The sequence below is a fragment of the Coptis chinensis genome, chromosome 2 (genome assembly GCF_015680905.1).
Source record: "Coptis chinensis isolate HL-2020 chromosome 2, ASM1568090v1, whole genome shotgun sequence".
Lineage (NCBI taxonomy): Eukaryota > Viridiplantae > Streptophyta > Magnoliopsida > Ranunculales > Ranunculaceae > Coptis > Coptis chinensis.
In genome coordinates this window covers 7362805-7384650 of record NC_141457.1, presented here as the reverse complement: position 1 = coordinate 7384650, position 21846 = coordinate 7362805, and the positions used below count along the sequence as shown (strand labels likewise).

Genomic DNA, 21846 nt, shown 5'->3' with positions numbered 1-21846 from the left:
GGGCCTATGTTTTAGAACCTTAGCCCTAATCTTGCCCTATAAGGCATTAGGGCCGGGCCAGTCCTACCCTAAACTCTGTGAGGGCTTTAGTTGTAAAGGCTTTATAGGACTTAGGATCGAGTCGGTCAGGGTCGGGTTAGGGTTGTTAGGGCAAATTCCACCCCTACCACCTATAGATGCTCTAATGCCCCTAAAATTGCCACCATAAATACAAAATTATACTATTCATATTTAAGTGGCTGAAGAACAATCAATCTGGCTTGAAAGAGGGGGGATATCTTGCACAAAAACTAAGTTGGTTGATTTCTGTATGTCTGTCCTCACCTATCCCTCTCTTTCTAGCTCCCTCTCCCTCCTTCCTCCCCTCTCCTTGTCCACTAAACCCTAACTCTCTCTCTCTCCACCCACAAACCCATCTCTTTTTCTTTCTTCTCCACCCTCCGTTCACGCCTCTACTGGTTAGCAGTTATCTAGTCCAATGAAAATGTCAATAGATCATAGATCTTGCTATAGTACCCTTCACTACTAACAATGATACAATGGCACGCGTTTAGAGATTGGAGGTCCCAATTAAAATTCTGCAAGTGTTTAGAGCGATGCAAAGCAAGTATGTTTTGTTAGCCTTTAGGTGGAACATTTTAATCTTGGCTTAGGTTGGGCCAAAAAACATAGACATTGATCGTTCTTGTTATGTGGTGGTCAAAATACATGACGAAAGTTTCCTGGCAGAATTCTGAATTGGTGCCACGTAAGAATATATCAAAACAAATTAGGCAAGCCATGGTGGGGTAGACTTTAAAGAGTTGCATAGGTACAACATTATTAATTTTTATTAACTTATATATGAACCCTTTCCCAAGCGCCAATCTTCTTTCTCCCTTCCTTCCCCTCGAACTTATTATTATTTGCCAGAAAAACAAACGCCTTCTTCACAAAAAATAATAAATAGGGTTTTCCTGTTTTCTCTCATTTTTTTTTATTTGCAATGGCTGACGGAAACAATGCTGCTGCTGATTCTCATCCTAACAATTCTCCTCTCTCTGTTGAAACTCCTTTTCATCATCAGGTTATTCCCAAGGGTAAGTTTAATATTTCATTTTCATTTAAAAAGCTATCAATTTTATTGTATTTTGATTCGACCAATTATTGAATAACTCGAATTTTATGTTTTTTATTTTTATTCAAGACCTAGATTGTTGATTTCGGGGTTTTTATTCATTTTTTGGTTTAAAGGTTGTTCCTTTATTGGGTTTGGAGGTAATACTAGTGTGTGTTTATTCAATATGCGATATTAAGCTGGGTGGTGTTGAATTTCTGTGTTCCTGTTAATGTTGTAGTCATCATTTGACCTATAGGGTTTTGTCTGGTGTAAGAAAAATTAATCCCCTCTCATTTTTGAGAAATTGCCTGTGTTGTAAATTTTTTTATGTTATAAATATCAGCCATTACAATTAAATTTAATTGGAATGGCATCATTTTTAACAGATTTTTCAGCATTGGGAGTGTGGGGCCACCTGCCTTGGTCATTTAGTTTCCATTTTTGAGCTATAAAGTATTTACCTAGCCTAAGCTACTTGATTGCAGGGCAAACCTGGACTTGCATTTTTTTTTTATTGAAAAAGGGTTTTGAGGGGTTTCTGGTGTTGTCATCTCATGTTATAAATCTCACTGGAAAATAATTCACAGGGTTACTGATACCAAAGTCAGTCAAAACATTACTTCCATTTCAACATTATAAATAAGTTTGCATCATTTTTACCATTGTTTTTTTGGTAGTGGAGTGGGAGCATTTGCGATTACCAAGATAACGAAGCCCAAAAACTCCTTATGTAACAAATTTATGCTAAACTTGCTGGCATACCAAGCACATCAATTTTGACCAATATATATTTTTGCTAAATTTTCTGTTCTTTCATCTCACACTTGTGTATATAAGTACACTGGTCTTTTATTTGCTGTTTAAAATATATATTAGGATATTTGGAGGGGAGCTCAAATTGACCAATCTAGATTGTGGTAAGCTGACTCATGGGAATATTCCCTTTTTGTGTCCATTGTCAATGACGAAAATTGTGTTTACTTTTTCAAGGCGAGATGGATCAGTATCTGTTTGTTCTCAAGTCTTGAGAAATCTATGAAACATTTAAGTTTTTGCATTTACCAAATCATTACTAGAGTTTAGAACCTTTTTTTTACAAGTTGGAATTTATAGAATGATGAGCCATAGTAACAATCAGTAACTTGGTCATGCTACTGTTTACTTCGTATTATCGAGTCACAAACTGAAGAAGTTGTCTTAGTTTCTTCACCTCAGTCTGCATCTTGTGTGTGGTAGTCTCTATGTATCATGTAACTTCAACACTTCATAGTCTTAAAAGATCCGTGATGGACACACAGATACTTGCGTCGAATACACAGACAAACACTGAATCAGTAGGTAACATTTTTGTCGTCGTAAAAGGAGAAGTAAATGAAAATGAAGTAGAAAGAAGTGAGAAACAAGGAGAGAGGAGAGGAAAATCTAATTCGTTTAGCTAGTGACGATGGTAAAGAGAAGAAGGAAGTTGAAGGGTTGGAAAATCTTTCTATCCGTCCAAATCATGGGTTTACCAATGGATATGAGCACAGTTTGGTTTAGTGTAAAGGTAGTCTTTGATTGGCTGGTCTTGAGAACAAATCAAGTCACTTGTTTAAAACTTTTAAATTGCAGAATATGAGTTGAGGTCAGCTGTACGAGCACAGAGTATTAGCCAATTCTGAGTCCAAGGGCATTCAAGATGCCATGTCGGACACGCGTAGGCACTACACACTTTCATGTGTCTGTGTCATTTAGTAGCATTCATCTTAGTTCTCTTAAATGGGAAGCAAGTTTAGACAATGTTCTGTTAAACTGAGGACCGTTCTGTGAACTGTATGTTTGTGCATTCTTGGTTTGAATGGGTCCTAACTCCTAACTGTCCTAGTCTGGAATCTGGTTGAACGAGGTGATTTTGGTTTGATGTCTGAATGAGTTCAGATTTTCGTAGTGATTTATAATTGAAATAATCCACATCTGATTAGGCTCTATTCACTATGTAAACTTTATATCTCGTGGTGTGTAATTATTAAATCTGTTGTAATTCATCTCCTGTGTCAGTACTTTAGACTGTCCTGGCCCTGGCATTTCTACACAATGTAATTTGGAAGGAACAATAAAAGTTTCTTGCTGTGTTGCATGGGTACGGCCAAAATGTCAGTGTGTCGTGTCGACACAGACACTGGTACGACACAGATTCGGCATCAGAGTGAGTAAACCAAAAAAAAAAAAAGATTTTCAGAGAAAGAGAGCCAAAGAATCATCTGATTTCAGTAGTTTAAACTCGAAGTTGGTTCAATTTTTGAAGAGAGAGAGCGGGGGCATGAACCAGATCTATGGTTTCAAGGAAGAAGACAGTCGGGAATAGAAGAGAGAGAGACCGGGGGGGGGGGGCATGGACCTATTGGGTGTTTATAATCAATGTTTGTTTGGGCTGGAAGGTCCAAGGCCCTTTGCATTTACTTTCTATTATTTTTAGTTTCAATGGGCTTACTGATCAAAGCCAAACATGTTATAAGAAGCTTTCTAAGTCCTACCAGGCCTTTAAAAACCCAAAAAACCATAGATTCTTAGAATGTAAAACAAACTTAAGATAAATAAATAGCAGCCGTGTCCCCGTGTCTAGATTTTCAGACTTGCCGTGTCCAAATTGCCGTACCCGTGTCCAAATCTGGCACTTGTACCCGAACCCATGCAACACAGGTTTCTTGGTAACCCCTCCAGTATTTCTTGGTCTTCCTAATTTACCAAATGGCAACAAATGTCCTAAGCATCAAGCAACTTGACCTAGGGTTATCCTCTTGTATCTTAGTCACAGGTATCCACATGTTAATTTTATGAGGGATTTGTCTCAGGATGACTAGTAGGCATGCAATGTGATTGAGAATCACTGTTTTGTGATAAATTCATTTTTTATCATTTGTCGTGTCTAATCCAAGAACCTGCCTTTTTATAAATCCTTGAGACAAGTTAGGCTCCTTGATACACTTTTTTTTTTTTTAAAACGAGAAGGAAGCTATGGTTTCATGAGCTTTGGAGTAATGCTCTTGCATGTGAAGCTAGTCTAGACGTTTCTCATAGTGTCGCTATAATCTTTTTAGTTATTTCTTCCTTGGTGGCATCTAATTTATGCTGTTTTCTGTGAATTCCGCAGACATGCAAGGATCCGATATTTCAATTCCTCTTTCACCGCAGTGGCTTCTGCCAAAGCCAGGGGAGAATAAGCATGGCATGGTAGCAGAATTGAATTATTATATATTGTTCCTTAATCATTTGCTGCCTTTCTAAGCATCGCGTTCATCATTGCTTATCCATTAATAATTCACTAATGATGAATTTGTCAGGACACTGGGTTGCATATATATTGTTTTCTTAGGTCCGATGCTTGTTCTTGTATGTCTTCTTGGGCTTTAATTAACATTTTGAGATTTTGCTTTTTATATCCTTGTGCTTTTCAGGAATCCCATCTTAGCCCATATCCTGGTTCTGCAAGCCGCTCAGGTATCTTGAAGCCATCAAGAAGCAGTGAGGATGCCCATGATACTGAAAAGAAAAAAGATGTTTTCAGGCCATCTTTGCATGATTTTGAGTCTGGTCGACGTGACCGATGGCGCGACGAAGAAAGAGATACCAATTCTGCTATTCGCCGAGATCGCCGAAAGGATGGTGAGAAGGAGCTTGTGGACACTCGTAAGATGGACCGGTGGGTGGAAACCCCAAGTAAACACTCTGGAGAGCCACGCCGTGCTCCATCTGACAGGTGGAATGATATAAGCAACAGAGATGGCAATTATGATCAGCGTCGTGATAGCAAATGGAGTTCCCGCTGGGGGCCAGATGACAAGGAGTCGGATGGTTGGCGTGAGAAGTTGCAAGATTCTGGCAGAGACAGTGAGGTGCCCCGGGATAAGCTTCTGTCTCATGCCACTAATCATGGAAAGGAGGATAAGGAGGGGGATCACTATCGACCATGGCGATCTAACTCTTCCCAAAGTCGAGGTAGAGGGGAGCCTCCTCATCACCAAACCCTAGCACAGAACAGACAAGCCCCGGCGTTTAACTATGGCAGGGGACGAGGTGAAAATAACTCTCCTAACTTTTCTGTTGGGCGTGGAAGAGTCAGTTCTGGCAGTGCTTTAAACAGCTCTTCTACTTATACTCAATCCTTAGGTGCTGTACCGGACAAGGGTGAAAATTTCCATAATGACCAGTCTCCTTTAAAGTATAGTAGGATCAAATTGCTTGACATATACAGAATGGCTGGTGTGGAATCTTATGAAAGGCCTTTAGATGGGTTTTTAGAAATACCACCTTCCCTAACGCAGGATGAACCATTGGAGCCTCTAGCACTCTCTGCACCATCCCCTGAAGAATTGGTAATTTAGTGCTTTGTTACTTTAATAGTGATGTCCTGTGATCTGCATTTGAACTAACAGTATTACCTTTTGAGTAGGTTGTTCTGAAGGGTATTGAGAAGGGTGATATAGTAAGTAGTGGCATGCCTCAGGGTCCTAAAGAAGGTTCCGTTGGAAGGAACTCTTCAGATGTAGTACAATCGGGGCGGGCCAAGATTGGTACATTACCTTTCACCTATATATTTATTGGATGCACATACTATTAAAGTGGGCAAGGTTTGGCATGAAAAAATGTTAGGTCTATTACTAATGTTAACCGTACATTTGTTTGGGCAGGTAGTAAAGAGGATTTACCGTCTGCTAGTGATGACTATAAGGAAGAAAGTGCTGATAATTTAAGTAATGACCGTCTTAATTATTCTGATAGTCAATTTGGAAAGTATCGGCACTCATATGGTACCGATATGAAGACTGAAGCAGTTCATAACCATCAGACACACCATGATGGCAAGTTCAGCGTGGAAGGTACCGCACAATTATTTCAGTTTCTTGTGTTGAACACCAGTATTATATAGATTTTGTGCATGCATTACAAAGGTGTTACCAATTGGGACAAATGAAATAGTTGCATAAACAGATATCTGAATTGCATCACATTGTTTTTTTTTTTTTTTTTAAGAGTAATAAGTTTTTGACCAAAATATTATTAATTGTACGGTTATGTTCATCTTGGTACAGTGTTAAATGGTGCATGTATACACTAGGAAAACTGAGACTTTCTTGTTGTGTTATTACTATATGCTGTGTCTTCCTGTCTAATTCTTTAACATGTTGATAATGTCAAGCAAATAAGCATTTTCATGTTAGTGTTCTTTTAAATGTCACTATTAGCATTTTTTCTGGCCCAGTCAGTCACTCCACTTGTTCTTTGTGCAGCTTTGAGGTCAAGTCCAGCTTCCCATAATAGGAGTAGTGAGGTGACAGTCAGCACTGATGCGAGCGTTCGGGGTAGTCCTGCTCATCCGAGCGGTCCCTGGAGATCTGAGTCATTTGGTGACCAATCACATGTTTCCTCCCATGATTGGAGAGATCTACCCTCTCCACAGAGGTCAAGGACCTCCGATATGGGATGGTCCCATTTACAAAAGGACCAAGATACAGTGGTAGATTATGGCCGAGAATCCACTACTATTCAAAGGCAACTGTCAGAGGTATTGGACATGGAACAAGAAGCCAGAAAAGTTTCACAGCAGACTTCTCCAGAGGACTTGTCTCTTTATTACAAAGATCCACAAGGTGAAATTCAAGGCCCTTTCTCAGGAAGTGATCTTATTGGATGGTTTGAGGCGGGATATTTTGGCATAGATTTGAAAGTTCGAGTGGTAGGTGCTTCACCCAACAGTCCTTTCTCATCACTTGGGGATGTCATGCCACACTTACGAGCTAAAGCAAAAGCACCCCCTGGATTTGGCACACCAAAGAGCGAAGTTGCTGAGTCCTTAAACAGACCAAGCTTCAGTAATCTTGGAAAGCTTCATGCAAATTCAAGTGAGATTAATATTATAAAGACTGAGCCTAGGAATAGAAACGAGACAATGACTGAAGCTGAGAACAGGTTCTTGGAGTCATTGATGTCTGGTAGTATGAGCAGTTCCTCTTTAGAAAAATTTGCTGCTTCTGAAGGTTGGTTGCTTCCTGGTTAAGTTCTGATTTGGCTAATACTTTAGCTTGCATACTCTACTTTCATTTTAGTCTCTCGTTTGTGTAAGAGTTAGCAAGTAATCGTAACTCATAATATCCGCAACTTACTTTGTCTCTTTTTCACTCTTCAGGTTTTCAAGGATATATGACGAATAATCCTCTAGGTATGCCTTCCATGGGTTTAGAGAGTGGGAAGGACTTAAATTATTTGTTGGCTCAGAGAATGTCATTGGAAAGGCAAAGATCCATTCCAAATCCTCATTCATATTGGCCTGGACGAGATATGGGACCTGCAAAGGCAGAATTTGTACCCGAGTCTCCTATACCACATTCAAATCTTCTTCCATCAATGGTAGACAGTTCTCGTCAGGTTCCTTATACTCCGAGTGGGGACTTGGTATCTTTACTACAAGGTGTAGCTGACAAATCTGGTTCCTCTGCTATCAATAACGGAGCTTCTAGTTGGACAAATTTTCCTGTTCAAGGTGGCTTGGACATGCGTCAGGATAAGATGGACATCCATCATAATCAGTTTTTCCCTCATGCTTCGTATGGGGTTCAACACCAGAGGTTGCAACCGCAGAATCAACAACCACTATCAAATATTCTGGCCCAAACTGTAGATAACTCCTCTGGCACTGTAGCACCAGATAAGCTACTCTCTTCTGGTATCTCTCAAGATCCGCAGATGTTGAGTTTACTGCAGCAGCAATATATGTTGTCCCAACTTCAGTTGCAGTCCCAGACACCTGCTCCCTCGCAGTTGTCCGTGTTTGATAAGTTGTTGTTGCTTAAGCAGCAACAGAAACAGGAGCAGCAGCAACAGATGTTACTTCAACACCACCTACTTTCTCAGGTTCTCTCTGAACAACATGCTCAACAGCGTATCAATGAGCCATATGGACATCTACAGGGTGCTGCAGTGCCAGCAGGAAATGGGCCTGTTGATCATCTTGGGCTTAGGGCCCCATATGAAGCATTTCAGAGCAATTCACAGGCCCCACTTTCTAATTTGCAGGGTGGGCTTCCGGCTGCCGTATCAGCGTTTCCTTCACAAGTTTCACAGGATGTTGGTCCCCGTGCTAATTCTGAGGCTTCTTCACTACATTTGCCACATCAGTTTTTTCGTAACACTTCTCATAATGTTATGGATGTTACTAGAAAGGAACAAATTGACGAAATTCAGCGAGTTGAATCATTTCCAGTGCCAGGAATGGCAGGTGACACACCATTACCAGAAGCGACGAATAAGTCTTTGAATAACAATTCTGTGCTGCAAATACATGGCACTGCAAACAGCAGCTGTGCGGTAGCTGAAGAACAGACAAATCAAAATATTATAATCAGTGATGCCTCTGAAACTATTACTAGTTTTATGCCTTTAAAGCATGCTTCTATTCCTATATCAAGGACTGCTATCAAAGAAATATCTACTGCTGAAGATATCAATGATGTGGGTTCCTTGAATATTTGTGAAGAGATACAAGCTGAGGAACAAGTTCACTTCGACCCACCCTTGGTGAAAGAAACCGAAAGTGTTGAAGTTCGTGAAGGAAAGAAAAGTGCAGAGAAGAAGTCAAGAAAGCAAAAGAATTCCAAAGCACAATCCTCTTCAGACAAGGCGAAAGGACTATCATTAGAAAAGAAATCGGAAATCGAGGGGACAGTTTCTAAAGACTCAAAATATATTGTGAGTACAGATGCAGAGAAAACACCCTATGGGACATCTTCAGTCAATACAGATTCTAGGATATATAGTGCAGAAGCTTTAAGTTCTCAACAAGTCCAAAGCTTGCCAATCAGAAGCACGTCAGTTAGTATCCTAGAAACTGTTGAAGGAAAGGATTATTCAAAAGAAAGTGATTTTACTGCACTGCAAAACACACAGACTCAGTCAGGTCATCGAGCCTGGAAACCTGCTCCTGGTGTTAAACCAAAATCATTGTTGGAAATTCAACAGGAAGAAGAATGGGTGGCACACAAGGAAATTTCTTTTTCTGATAATGCAACATCTATTAACCCGGTGAATTCCTCAATGGCTTGGACTGGGGTTGTTGCTAATGCAGAACCCAAAGCTATAAGAGATAGTCATCAAGAAGCATCACAGTTAAATTCAGTAAAATCTGATAATATATCCACTCCAAAGAGCAAGAAGAGTCAGTTGCATGATTTATTGGCAGAAGAAGTTCTGGCAAAGTGTGATGATAGAGTTTTTGAGGGTCCTGACAATGTTTCTAGTCTTCCGTCTGCATCAGTTTTGCCTAAGCAAACAGGTTTCATTGTTGACGACGACGACTTTATTCAGGCTAAAGACTCAAAAAGGAATCGCAAAAAGTCTGGAAAGGTTAAGGGTGTGGGTGTTAAAGCTTCTACTCCTGTTATTTCAGCTGATGCAACCGTTGCATCAAGTCCTATTGAGAAAGGAAAAAGCCATCGCCAGATACAGCAGGAAAAAGAAGTATTACCTGCTCTACCATCAGGTCCTTCTTTAGGAGATTTTGTTCTTTGGAAGGGGGAATCTACAAACTCCTCTCCTGGTCCAGCATGGTCTACTGAGTCGGGAAAGCTGTCTAAGCCCGCATCATTAAGGGATATCCAGAAGGAACAGGGAAAGAAAGCTCCTTCTGTTCCACATCCAGCTCCTACTCCAGCACCTCAGAAGTCCCAGCCTACACGTGGTGCTCGTGGAAGTGGTCCTTCATGGACGCCATCTGGATCGTCTCCCACTAAGGCCCCATCTCCTATCCAGATCAATTCTCTTACTTCTACTCAGACAAAATCTAAAGCAGAAGATGATTTGTTCTGGGGACCACTGGACCAGTCAAAGCCAGAACCAAAGCAGTATGTTCAGTATACTGATATAGTTTTCTTTTCTTTTCTTTCTTTTGCTATCTTCAAAATTCCATGGAATCCTCATTAGAACATCATTAGTCTATACCTCCTTACGTCTCCCCCAAAAGCAAAATGCCACCGTGTTATTTATATAGTTTATGAAGGTGTCCAATGGCCCACTGGTCAAGCAAGCCTTGGGCCCGATTCTCTCCTTCGCCAGAAAAGGGAATTTAAGTGGTTACCGAATAAAGTTGTAACTATGAAAAAAAGATGCTTAGACCATTGTTTATAATAATCATACATATAACTCACATAAGTATACAAGAGAGAGTGTAAACCAGCTGTCTCCTTTTAGGATTAGATACGAGATCGCTCAAACCCCTTGACCCCTTTATGTCTTCTAAATGTTCTAAAAATATGTAAGAATATGATAAAATTAATGATAAATATCGTTGTGGGCACTGATATGGCTTGTGCGGGTTGCAGTAGTGTGCTACTTCTTGCGGGTTGGAGGCCTGCGTACCCACTAAATATTCGAAAAATGTGTATGAAAATAGGATTCACTTTAAAAGAAATGGTGCAAGTAGTGAAATCGAGAGAAGCAAAAGAGTATTCATTTAACTGTTGACTTTTGTGTTCAGTTCTGTGGCTAATAATTTTTGAGCTTTTGTTGTTGCTAAAATGAAAAGAGGATAGCTCAGCTAGCATATACGCACTAAAATACGTAGCAAACCGAAAAATGTTTACCACGGCTGTAAGAATAGGTTTATATGAAGAAAAATGCCTAATTTGCTTTCTGTATACTCAAAAAAGACCTGAAAATGTAATTATATTATATGTGATTTTAAAGAGTGTTTTATTGTCATTGTCACCGTGCAAGAAGGAACAGTAGAAAACTTCTTGGCGACTAAAGTGGTTGAGCGATCTTGGAAAATCCACTTCAGAGGAAACCCGAATGACATGTAGCAAATTATGTATAAGAATGTACTCTGCCGGAACAAGTTATTCTCTTTCAATTATTACATGTGACGGCCTATGTTCTTAGTGATAGTTATTACATTGTAGTAGGATCCTCTGCCAACCAAGTTATTCTCTCACATTGTAGTAAGATCTGATGTCTTTGGTGTTTTGGTTGAAAAAAATACTGGGCTAAACAAGCTATCTCATCTTGTACATGGTCAATTAGCATTAGATATTAAGATCAACTCATTGGGGTTTGCACTGTCAAGGCTGCTTTAACTTGCTAACTGTAGAATTGCTTGAGATGAACCCATTAATGTTTGGTTCCTCCAATTCAAGTATGTGCATTATTTGTGGTCTACTGGATTGCTGTTTGATTGTGCTTGAATGTTATGTACACTGTACATATGTAAGGAGATATAAAGATAAGGTATTTTGATTTGAATCCGTCTTCTGCATGTTATTGTGTCTCGGTTATGTTATTGTGTCTAATAGGTAATATAACTGCATGCACACTATTTTCTCAAGTTTAGTTCTTTCAAGCAGGTCAGGTTTTCCATCCCTTGCAAACCCTAGCAGTTTGGGATACAAAAGCACCCCTGCAAAGGCAACTCTTGGAGGATCATCTGGCCGGCAGAAGCTAACAGGCAGCAAACCTGTTGACTATTCTCTTTCTTCTTCACCTGCAGCTGGGCAGTCATCTTCCAAAGGGAGAAGAGATGCAATAACAAGACATTCAGGTAATCTTATTGTAATAAAATGAGTCCTTTCCGTGGAGTTTTTGTTAATGTCTTGGATTTTCTTCATTTCAACAGAGGCCATGGATTTCAGAGATTGGTGCGAGAGTGAAACAGTCAGGCTGACCGGGTCAAAGGGTATGTAATTACTTTTCTCTATTTTGGTCCGTATTTCATGGTTTCACTTTAGTTTATGATAGATAAAAAATTTCTTTGGTATGAAGAAAACAAGTAGTACCTACAGCATAGCTCCAACAAGGGGGTATATAGGCATCCATAATGAAATTGAGATATGCCAAGGGGTATGCCAAGGGTGGTACCTTGACAAGAATACCTAGAGCAAGAGAGATGTTTAATGTAGGTGCAAGAAGTGGTTATATCCTACTTATAACACTTGAAAGTTGCCCGAACAATTTATCTAAATCCTCATCTATACACATGAAAGCACAAGGTTTAAGTTTCTGAACGTTGCATCTCCTTGACCCTTATCACGAACGAAGTGAGTCTTGGGCCAGGGATGCTTGAACGCATTGTCCGGCTGTCCGCTTCATCACAAACATTTTTTTTTTTCTCTCCACTGAACACTAAAACACCCCTCCAAACACCACCACAAATTCTGTTTTCTCTTTCGTCGTCTGGCTCCCACCGTTTAACTGTATACTAGTTTTATGTTACTACATGCATCCTTCTTGGAGTTGGTTTGCACTGAAGAGCCACTGTAACTTTAGGCACCAGTTTTCGAATCTGATTGGGTGCAATACATACTCACTATTCCGATGGAGCAACATTACATTGCATTAAAGATATTAAACGTGAGACCCATTTATAGAAATTTATAGAAAATATTCTGTCCAACTCTATGGAGATTGGGAACGTAAGGGTGCAAAGCAAAGCTTTTCAGTAATCCATACATTGAGTCATTAATCAACCAAAAGAGATCAGAATCATAATTCAGAAGCCTTTTGTATCAAGAGAAAAAAGAACAACTACAACAAGAACGACACGTACGGTTTCAACTTTTCTTGTCTTCTTTTATGATTTGGTTTATGTTTTGATGAAGACCAACTGCTCTCTATTCGTAGTGACAAGGACTTCTAGCCAACTTTTCCCGTGTTAATGATATTTCACCTAACCCAGCAAAAGGTAAAGAAAAACAAGTTCATGATCCACGTTCCATGTTGAAGTTAGGTGCTCTTTTGGAATACACCCTACACATCAGACAAAAAAAGCTGGTAGGGGTGGATTACTAAATAGAAGATCTAATTTGTGGCAGATAATGTGTTTTGACTGATCCTAGATCATCTAATCCTTGTTTGTGATTTGAATACATATTTATAAATAGTAGGAAATCCAGAAAGCAATAGGGTTTATCTGTGACCCCAGCCACTGAATCTGCTCACATTTATTACGAATTAATTTACGTTATATTTGAAATAAGTACGCAACATTTATTTTTTATGCTGGGGAGCTATTATTCTCAATTATTTTACTGTTTTATATACTGAAAATAATAACTTAATTAGTCACTACCCTAGAGAAACGTATTTTCAGGTAGAATACAATAAGAAGAAACTTCCTAACAAAAGAGTGAAAGTAACTGTCACGCCCTGATTTTTCGTAGGATCTGAATCAGCAATAAATAGAATTTACTCTATATCCATGTATCCTGATCCTACAATTCTCGAGGCGTGAGACGAGATCGTACCTTTTGAAAGTCAAGCATTTAATTACAAATAAGCTACAGAAATTTAATTTAATAAGCTACAGAATAATCTTCTTCAGAAAAATAAACGTTTTTTCGGACCATTTCGAGGTCCATATTTTCAAGAAAAAGAGTTTTAGTTTATTTGTTAAATCTGAAAATAGGTTTATTTTTCTGGTTTTCTACATCAAAAAGAGAAGGAAAAAAAGGAAGAAGCAGAGAAGAAAAAAAGAAGTCAACTGTTTTAACACTAGCCCTTTATCGTTACAATTGCTTTGATAACATCAAAATAGCGAGTTAGAGTTTATTTATAGCCGATTTGGATCCTAGGAAAAATCGGGGCGTGACAGTGACCACTGTTTTGTCACCTATTGAGTCATTTAGGCATGCGACTTGGATGTTTTAAAACAAATTAATGTAAATCTTACTGGCGGAAGCTTCAGTTTAATTGAATCTACACTTTAATTGAAACACAATTAAAAAACGACCTAAAATCACTCTTTTATTGAATCTCTCAATCACAAATAACACACATAAACACAACTCCCCAAACCCTAACTACAAGCCCGTTATTTAAAGTAAACCTAGAAAGCATAAACCAATAGGAACACGACATGTGTCCAACTAACTAATGGACTTGAACCATGGGCTTGGACTCAACTAATGTTCTACATCACAAATGTTCCTGTTTTTTGAGTTATTGTTCCAATGGATCCTGTAAATGACTAAATGTAAGGGATAAATGTTGGTACGGTTATGGCGAGACTACCATAAAACTGTTATTTTGCCTATTCCAAAACTGAACCTGCTTTTGAAATTCTAGGTGCCTTCTACCCCGCATCCTGACACACTTTTTTACATTCTATTTGATTATTTTGCTAGTTTAATAGCCTACATTAAGCTTTCGGCTTTTACCAACTGCACCATATTTAAAAAAATTAAATAAAAATCAATAATTGCAGTACACGAACAATGCCTTTAAGAACAGAAGTGTTGCAATATGAACCTCCATAATGGAGGGATTGGAGGATGGTAGTATTTCCCTGTTAAACGAACAGGATGGGTTCATACTACCCATTGTTAGAGATCAACATTCGACCCAGTTTTATGTAGCTGATCTTTTGGCTAACTTATCCAAAATGTACGCATCGACATTTCCAGCAACTGGTATTACTTAAAGTTAAGTGCTACTGAAATCTAGGTTGTGGTTGAAGAGGGCTGTCTAGTTCTTGGGGATAGAGTTTATACTCTGGTTAGTTTCTACTTGTTTCCACTGTGAATTGTTGAACATTGTGACTTTTATGTGAGGATATGATGCTTTGTTTTTCCTCTCGGTTTGATGTTGTTAATTGTAACAGAGGAGATGAACTTACAAGTTATTTTAGGACTAATGCAGGTAGAGGTCTGTCTAACCCTTAACTTTATTTAAGATAAAAAAGAAATAGCAATGCTCGAGGACGAAAAAAACTTGCTACAAGTGGATGGGGATGTACACAATTGAAATAAAAAAATACTAGATTTGGTGAACTTACTGCATGACTTCTGTATTTGCTGTTGTGTTAATTTATAATCTATTTATTTTTTCTTTGCTGGAGTCACTGTTGCATCCCTTACATGTGCGCACCATTTGTGGGATTATTCTGCAGTACTTATTTATGGTCCACCTATTGGTTCCTCGAATGTTCTTCTGGCAACCTGAATAGAGTTTTTATGCATTAAGTTACTTGTTTGTTGTCATTTACGGGTTTATTTTCTTTTTTCCAGATACAAGTTTTCTGGAATTTTGTTTAAAGCAGTCAACTTCAGAGGCCGAGACTCTTCTCATAGAGAATCTTGGGTTGTTTGACCCGAATCACAAGTTTATTGACGAGTTTCTGAACTATAAAGAGCTATTGTCTGCTGATGTACTTGAGATTGCCTTTCAAGCTCGAAATGACCGTAAGGCAGCTGGATTTGGTGTTACAGCTGGAAATCCTGGCAATAGGCACATTCCAGAACTTGATCCAGATATCTCAGTGGGCTCTAGTGAGTCCACGAAAGGAGGGAAGAAGAAGGGAAAGAAAGGGAAGAAGGTCAGTCCGTCAGTTTTGGGATTTAATGTTGTCAGCAACCGCATCATGATGGGTGAGATTCAGACAGTTGAGGAGTAGGAGTGGCTCCGAGGCAATTGTATATATGTTGTCTGAAGAACCATCTGTAAATGTTATTTAGAACATTTGATTTTGTTTTTTTTCTTTCTATAGAGCAGTATCAGAGAACTGAATTTTCAGTTCAAGCGGTTTTGAGGATTATATTTAAACAGCGAAGGCCATGTGATTGGTCATCCATGAAAAAGAAACAATTGGTTAATCTTGAAGAAAGGTAAAACCTTGCCGTTATACCCGCATGTTGTTTTCATACTTGGCCTTCCCTTGTTTCCATACCTCAAAGCATTAATATGTGCTCGTCGGAGATGTGCTACTCTATTTGTAGTTTCCATTATGATTCGGATCAGCGAAGCCTGTTGATCAGGACGGTCCTCCAATGCAAAAAATGTGTTAAAAGGTTTGTGTACAATTGAGCCAATTGGTGTTCGAAACTATTAGGCATTGCATTCGCAAATCTAATGAAAAACTTGCAAGTGTTTGCTTTGGTTACTGCAATACAGTAGTCTGTACTCTGTATTGTTCTACAGCCATTAGGAAGCTCCACTCTAATCCCAGAAAGAAACTGTAGAGGTGATTAGTTCGTACGGAATCATTCACCAGTTGGTCTGTGATTACTGCATTGAAACCCCGATCAAAGGATTGCTGCATAGAAACTGTTCGGCTAATGCTCCCTGTTTCTTGCATTGCAGTTGATGCCACTTTGCTATTGTAAAGTTCCCTCAGTTTTGAAACTATCTTCTGCCTCCCTGAGCCGCAGGGTAGTGAAAAAACTCCATTTCATTAATCAGACTGTAAGAGCTTCCTATTTTCTCTTGGTTAGGGGTCTGGTTCTGTTTCTTCGCTTTAACTTTCTTTCTTGATCCATTGCTTTTATCATCTATACTTGACTTTGCTGTTGTCTCTCCTTCCATCACCACCGCCTTTTGATATCATCGCAATTTCTGGATGGTTGCTTCTAAAGTGATTCTGCACAAACTCATATCTCCAGAAATTTCTGGTACGTACACGACCACATTTGTATGTCCACCCCGGCCCTTACGACATTTTTCATATTTCTGGCTGGTCTTGATCTTTACCTTTCTTTCTTTTTGAGCTTTGACTTGGTTAAGAGCTTGTTTATCATACCAAGCGTAGTTACACCTCCGATCATCTGATGCCTTGGAATCATTTTCTTGAATGTTGTTGGTGTATATGGTGCCCTCATTCTTGCTGCTTTTCTCTTCTTAAATCTGTTCTCGTACTTAATTTGTTGACGTAGCGAACCAGGAGTAAACTTTTCCACTTCATTCCTAATTTCGACTGTATGTACAATGTACTTGCGGGTTGTGGGACTTGTGTAGTTTTCTGCTCCCTCCTTCTTAGGAGCATCGCTGGTCTCAGACTCTCAGATCTTGCATTCTGGTTTGTCATCTCTGTCTCCACATTTCTTTCATTTCCAGAAGAAGCATATGCTTGTTTTGTTTCTTTTCCTGCCTTGCTAGATTCTGTGGGTCCCGTTGAGAAACAATGCAGAAACTAGACAGAGAGAGGCAGCTAGGGGTTTGTAATTGTACATACCCCTCAAGGCCCTCACCCTTTTTAATCAAATCTATAATAGATGGCTTCAGGAGACTCCCATCTGGTAATCTAGTTGGGTCTTCATTCCCTCGTACAAAACTTGTAATTTGCTTCCTAGTACGACAACATGATTTGCATCCATATCAGCGGCAAAATTTGCTTCACCATATACTCGTGATAGGCACAATAACTCAATCGTCTTCGACAACTCTTCCATGTTCCATCTTTGTTGCATGTCCCATGGAAGTTGGAAGTTTCCAGATGGCCTCGACCAATAACTTTGTCTATCCTTTGCTCAAAGCCTTCTCAATGCCCTCTAAAATGCCCAACAGTTCAGCTAATACGCTTGTGTTAACTGTTAAGTGTTAACTACAAACTTTCAGAGACGATCTCTCAAGTGTTAACTACAAACTCCCAAATAGTAGAAAAATAAACATGTAGGAAAGGTTAGTTGTTGGAAATGAGGATGTGGATGACGATCTCTCAGAGAGTAAATCTGAGTTGTTTGGGGATACGTATATAGGGGCTCCAACGCTTGTATTGCCTAAGAGCACATCAAAGTATGCAGCGTCTTTTGAGAATCAATGGACTACTGTGAAGCAAAAAAAAAGCAAAAGGATCCAAGAGCGTTCTTCAGGAGAAATAGAGCCTACACTTGCAATGATGAAGAAGGTTAAATCATTAACCAAGAACAAAAAGATGAGACATCTTGAGAACTACACAAAAGAGTTTTGGGATGACACTTTGGGACTCACTTATCTGTGTTGTCCTTGCGAAGATTTCTTTTGTAACTATGAGAAAGCGCAGACTCATCTTAGGAAAGATCATCTTAAGATTGTAAAGGAAATCATGACTAGGAAGTAGGATTCCTAACTCTACTTTCTTACGGAACGATTGTAGCATGTCTAGTGATCTCAGGTATGTTAGGCTTATAGTTTGTCGATTTGCGTCTTTGTGTGTCTCCTTTTAATGATCTAACTCTTCAGGAGGCTTGTAAGGTTTACCCTTTTGCAATATAAATCGGTGGGGGTCTGCCTTAACCCCATAACTTTTTCAAAAAAAAAAAACTACAAACTTTCTGCACAAAACTTGAAGGAACTCACCATCTGCATTTCTGAATGCAGATCTGTTTATTACTCTTGTTTCTATATACAGTACTTGTTTCCCTACTTGTATCTACCCTTCTCCATCCCCTGAGTTCTCAGTTTAATGCACCCAAATCTGTTTGGTTATCTTACACTTGTCGTTCTTCTTCTCACTTCTGAGACTGGCCAAACATAGAATATTACATCAGGTGGATAGTCACAGAGATCCAGGGACCCATACAGTGTCCGTTGACTGTTGCAAACTCATATATACCAATAATGTAAGTTAATGGATTGGATGTGTACATTCTTCAATTCAATTGTTCCGGAATGGTATAGACGCATATACATGTTCCCTAATCCAAGTATTCTAAGATTATGATCATATATTTGTTTGTAAAATTGCGAGGAAAGTGAAACTGCAAATCTCGATCCTTTATTTAACATTCAACGCATAATGGATAAAGTAAAATAACGCTGTACGCCGTTTATTACAACTGGGAGTTTTAAGCGGTTCCATTTCCACTAGTTATTGTAAACAGATACATTGGGCCTAGGCTCAAAGTCCTTAACAAAGGACTTCTCTTCTTTCAGTTCAGTGCCATCATGGTAAACAGACACATTTGGTCTTGGCTCAAAATCCTTGACAAAGGATTTATCTTCTTTGTTTCCGGCATCCTTATAATACCCAGTGATACTAGGTCTTGGCTCGAAATCCTTAACAAATGATTTCACTTCTTTGTTTTCGGCATCGTTATAATACCCAGTGGCACTGGGTCTTGGCTCGAAATCCTTAACAAAGGATTTCACTTCTTTGTTTTCGGCATCATTATAATACCCTGTGGCACTGGGTCTTGGCTCGAAATCCTTAACAAAGGATTTCACTTCTTTGTTTTCGGCATCGTTATAATACCCAGTGGCACTGGGTCTTGTCTCGAAATCCTTAACAAAGGCTTTCACTTCTTTGTTTTCGGCATCATTGTCGTATACAGATGTTTTGTCTTCCTTTTTCTTGGCATCACCATGACAATTTGCTTTAGTTTCATGTTTGGAAAGAGCCTCCTGGTTGGAGTTCACAAGACCTCCAATAGCATCTGGCATGGGCTGGTCCTTCATCACTTCTTTCCAATATTCTTCTGGAGCTTTTCTTGCATTGATAGTGCTAGCAAACTGCATCAGTATGAGATAAACTTCACATAAACAAACTAACAGAATTACTACACAACAGTTGGTCGATTTTATGTAACTATTTCAGGCGAAAAGCCTAGTTCATTTAAAATGTAGCTTAATATCAGTTTTTCCTACAAAAACAAGCTGATGATTCTATGGCTGCATCACTGTTAGATGTATGTACGTCCGCAAGAAAAGTGCTTCTTTGAAGCTGGTTTCCTGCTTCAAAAAATTTGCAGCCCTTTTCACTACTCACCAGGCCAGCATGACTTCGAGGCACACTTAGAAATAGTTGTGCGCTGAGATGGCTGATGGCTCAACGGGGCGTTTTTTTTCAAATTTTTTTTTCCGGCATTAGACTGTAATCAGACTTCAGAGTGTACGTACTCCTAGCCAATTTGAATAAATCACATATAAAAAGCAAGGCATCCTCATTGATTAAATTTGAATTTTCTGTAGATACAATGTGAGTATTTGTCGATATTTAGAAGAGTTGTTCTGTAACGCCACTCAGATTCCCAACATATGTGAGTATTAGCTTTGATAAAGTACATAAAAAAAGTCTAGCTACTTCACAGTTCTGCTCTTTCAGCATGAAACATATCCGCCAATAGAAGACTTTAGGTGCATTTGTTGATGGCACCAAATCAAGAGGACGCATGTTTCTTTGCTGAAAGACCAAGCAAGATTCAAATTGTATTTTACCAAATATCTAAGATGTCGATTACATATAGGCGGTCTTTGCTCTTAGCAAAACAGTCTAACGATCATAAACAACAGCTAAACCATATAATAAATGAAAATGTGGGCAAATAATTTATGATGCATGCAAACTACATAGGGGGGAGGGATCGACATTGCTACTTCAGGTTCCATTACCAGAATAAGCAAGAAGAGAGTGAAGAAAGAATTGAGAGAGTCCATTGTCTTCGCCATTTCAAAAGATGATTGTGTACTCAGATCACTGAAAGGCTTTAGTCCTTCACTCTTATTTATAGCTCGATCAACAATTATGAATGCAAGTGGCTTACACACGAGATTCGCAGGAATTGCACGTTGTTGTCATTTCATGTTTTGTTTTTTTCGATAAATAGTCTTTTCGTGTTTAGTTTACAAGAATATAATCCTTTCGGATAAGCAATAATGTCAGGGACCGGGCTTCTGAGCCCCATTGTCGGTTCCTTATTACAATATAATTGCTCCTGCAGGGTTCAATTATTTGATTGATATTTTCTAGTAGGACATTCAACTAATCTTATTTCCAGAACAAAAAAAATCTATTTAGACTTTCTTAATAATTCCGGAGACTACATATCTTACATGGTTATCCAAATTATATTGTTCTTTTCAATAATAAAAATAAAATAAAAATAGAAACACAAAAATAACTAATAACTTATCCAATTAAATAATTAACACTCGAAATAATAACAAATAAATAACAAAAATCTTATCTATATTTTTTAACAAATAAATTAAACAAAAAAAAAATTAAAAGAAGATTAAAAAAAAAGTAAAAAGTAAAAAATAAAATCCAACGTCCTAAAAAAAGTTGGGCGCCCAAAAAATTCACCTTTGTTATTCTCAATCTCCTCACTCTCTTTCTTGTTACAAAATTTCATTTTTTTTTTATCATTTTAGTTTATATTAATTTTGAATGGAGAAAAAAAAAAATACATGTGATTATCTATCTATTGACTTAAACAAATGTTTGGATGATTATGTCAAAAAAAAAAAAAATTGAGTCAAGGTTTATTTTTATTTGTTTTCTTTCTTTCTTTGGTTGAATTGTTTGCAGAAATATAAGCAAGTTTTTTATTTATTTGTTATTTTGATTTTAGTCATTTAATTAGGTATGTTATTTGGTATTAATTTATTTCTATGTTTGCTTTTTGAATTTTGGAAAGATAATAGAGTTTTGATGCCACGTAGGAAATGGAGTCCCAAGGGAGTTATTAAGGGAGCCTGAGTAAAACTACTCTTTCCCGAATAGGGTGGCCCGTTAATTTCTTTTTTGGCTAAGAGATGTATCTTACTACTTTAAAGAGAATAATTCGGTGAATAGTGATGTTTTCCAATTATACCCCTATATGGTTTTAATTATTACGATCACGGTCAAAAAGGCATTATGTAATAACATATATAGTTGATGGAGGGGTAAAACCGTCCATTTGTACAATGAAAATCAGACGTTTCTCTCCTGATTTATCACAATACTCTCTATTTTACAAACAATTGCGAGATTGCCACTGACCGAAAGTTGGATTTTTGTGCTGCCCCGCCCAAACTAACTGATCGCACACGTGGCATAGACTGGTGCCAATTTAACTAGTTATATACAATCTTAATTTGATAATGTTCTCTTAGAACAAATGAACAATAGATAAATAGTTAAATACCACTCTTAGGTTTTAGTAAAGCGATAGGCGCACCAAACCTTTTTAAACATACATAAAAGAAAACCATTAATACACAATTTTTTATTGTGTTGTTAGAAAGGTAATCTTACATACACCAATCTCGTA

At 38.4% G+C, this 21846-nt stretch overlaps 2 protein-coding genes across 2 annotated transcripts; one reads left to right on the top strand and one right to left on the bottom strand.

The window, feature by feature from the left end:
- The first annotated feature begins 871 nt into the window (after positions 1 to 871).
- On the top strand, positions 872 to 15740 carry LOC147514648 (GYF domain-containing protein). Its single transcript, XM_086584482.1, has 10 exons — positions 872 to 1079; positions 4230 to 4309; positions 4534 to 5451; positions 5529 to 5649; positions 5767 to 5955; positions 6367 to 7113; positions 7263 to 9972; positions 11470 to 11663; positions 11739 to 11798; positions 15127 to 15740. Exons 1-10 carry the CDS (start codon positions 986 to 988, stop codon positions 15510 to 15512), a joined length of 5499 nt encoding a protein of 1832 aa, XP_086440608.1. The 5' UTR covers positions 872 to 985; the 3' UTR covers positions 15513 to 15740.
- A 2825-nt stretch (positions 15741 to 18565) lies between these two features.
- Positions 18566 to 20355, bottom strand: LOC147514647 (uncharacterized). The gene is made up of 2 exons (XM_086584479.1): positions 20201 to 20355; positions 18566 to 19321 (listed from the first exon to the last, which is right to left on the bottom strand). Exons 1-2 carry the CDS (start codon positions 20255 to 20257, stop codon positions 18677 to 18679), a joined length of 702 nt encoding a protein of 233 aa, XP_086440605.1. The 5' UTR covers positions 20258 to 20355; the 3' UTR covers positions 18566 to 18676.
- Between the last annotated feature and the right edge of the window lie 1491 nt (positions 20356 to 21846).

Coding starts and splice junctions, on each gene's coding strand:
- LOC147514648 (XM_086584482.1), top strand. CDS start 986: ATGGCTGACGGAAACAATGCTGCTGCTGATTCTCATCCTAACAATTCT. Junction 5,650..5,766: donor ATCGGGGCGGGCCAAGATTG/GTACATTACCTT, acceptor TTGTTTGGGCAG/GTAGTAAAGAGGATTTACCG. Junction 7,114..7,262: donor AAAATTTGCTGCTTCTGAAG/GTTGGTTGCTTC, acceptor TTCACTCTTCAG/GTTTTCAAGGATATATGACG.
- LOC147514647 (XM_086584479.1), bottom strand. CDS start 20,257: ATGGCGAAGACAATGGACTCTCTCAATTCTTTCTTCACTCTCTTCTTG. Junction 19,322..20,200: donor CTCTCTTCTTGCTTATTCTG/GTAATGGAACCT, acceptor ATACTGATGCAG/TTTGCTAGCACTATCAATGC.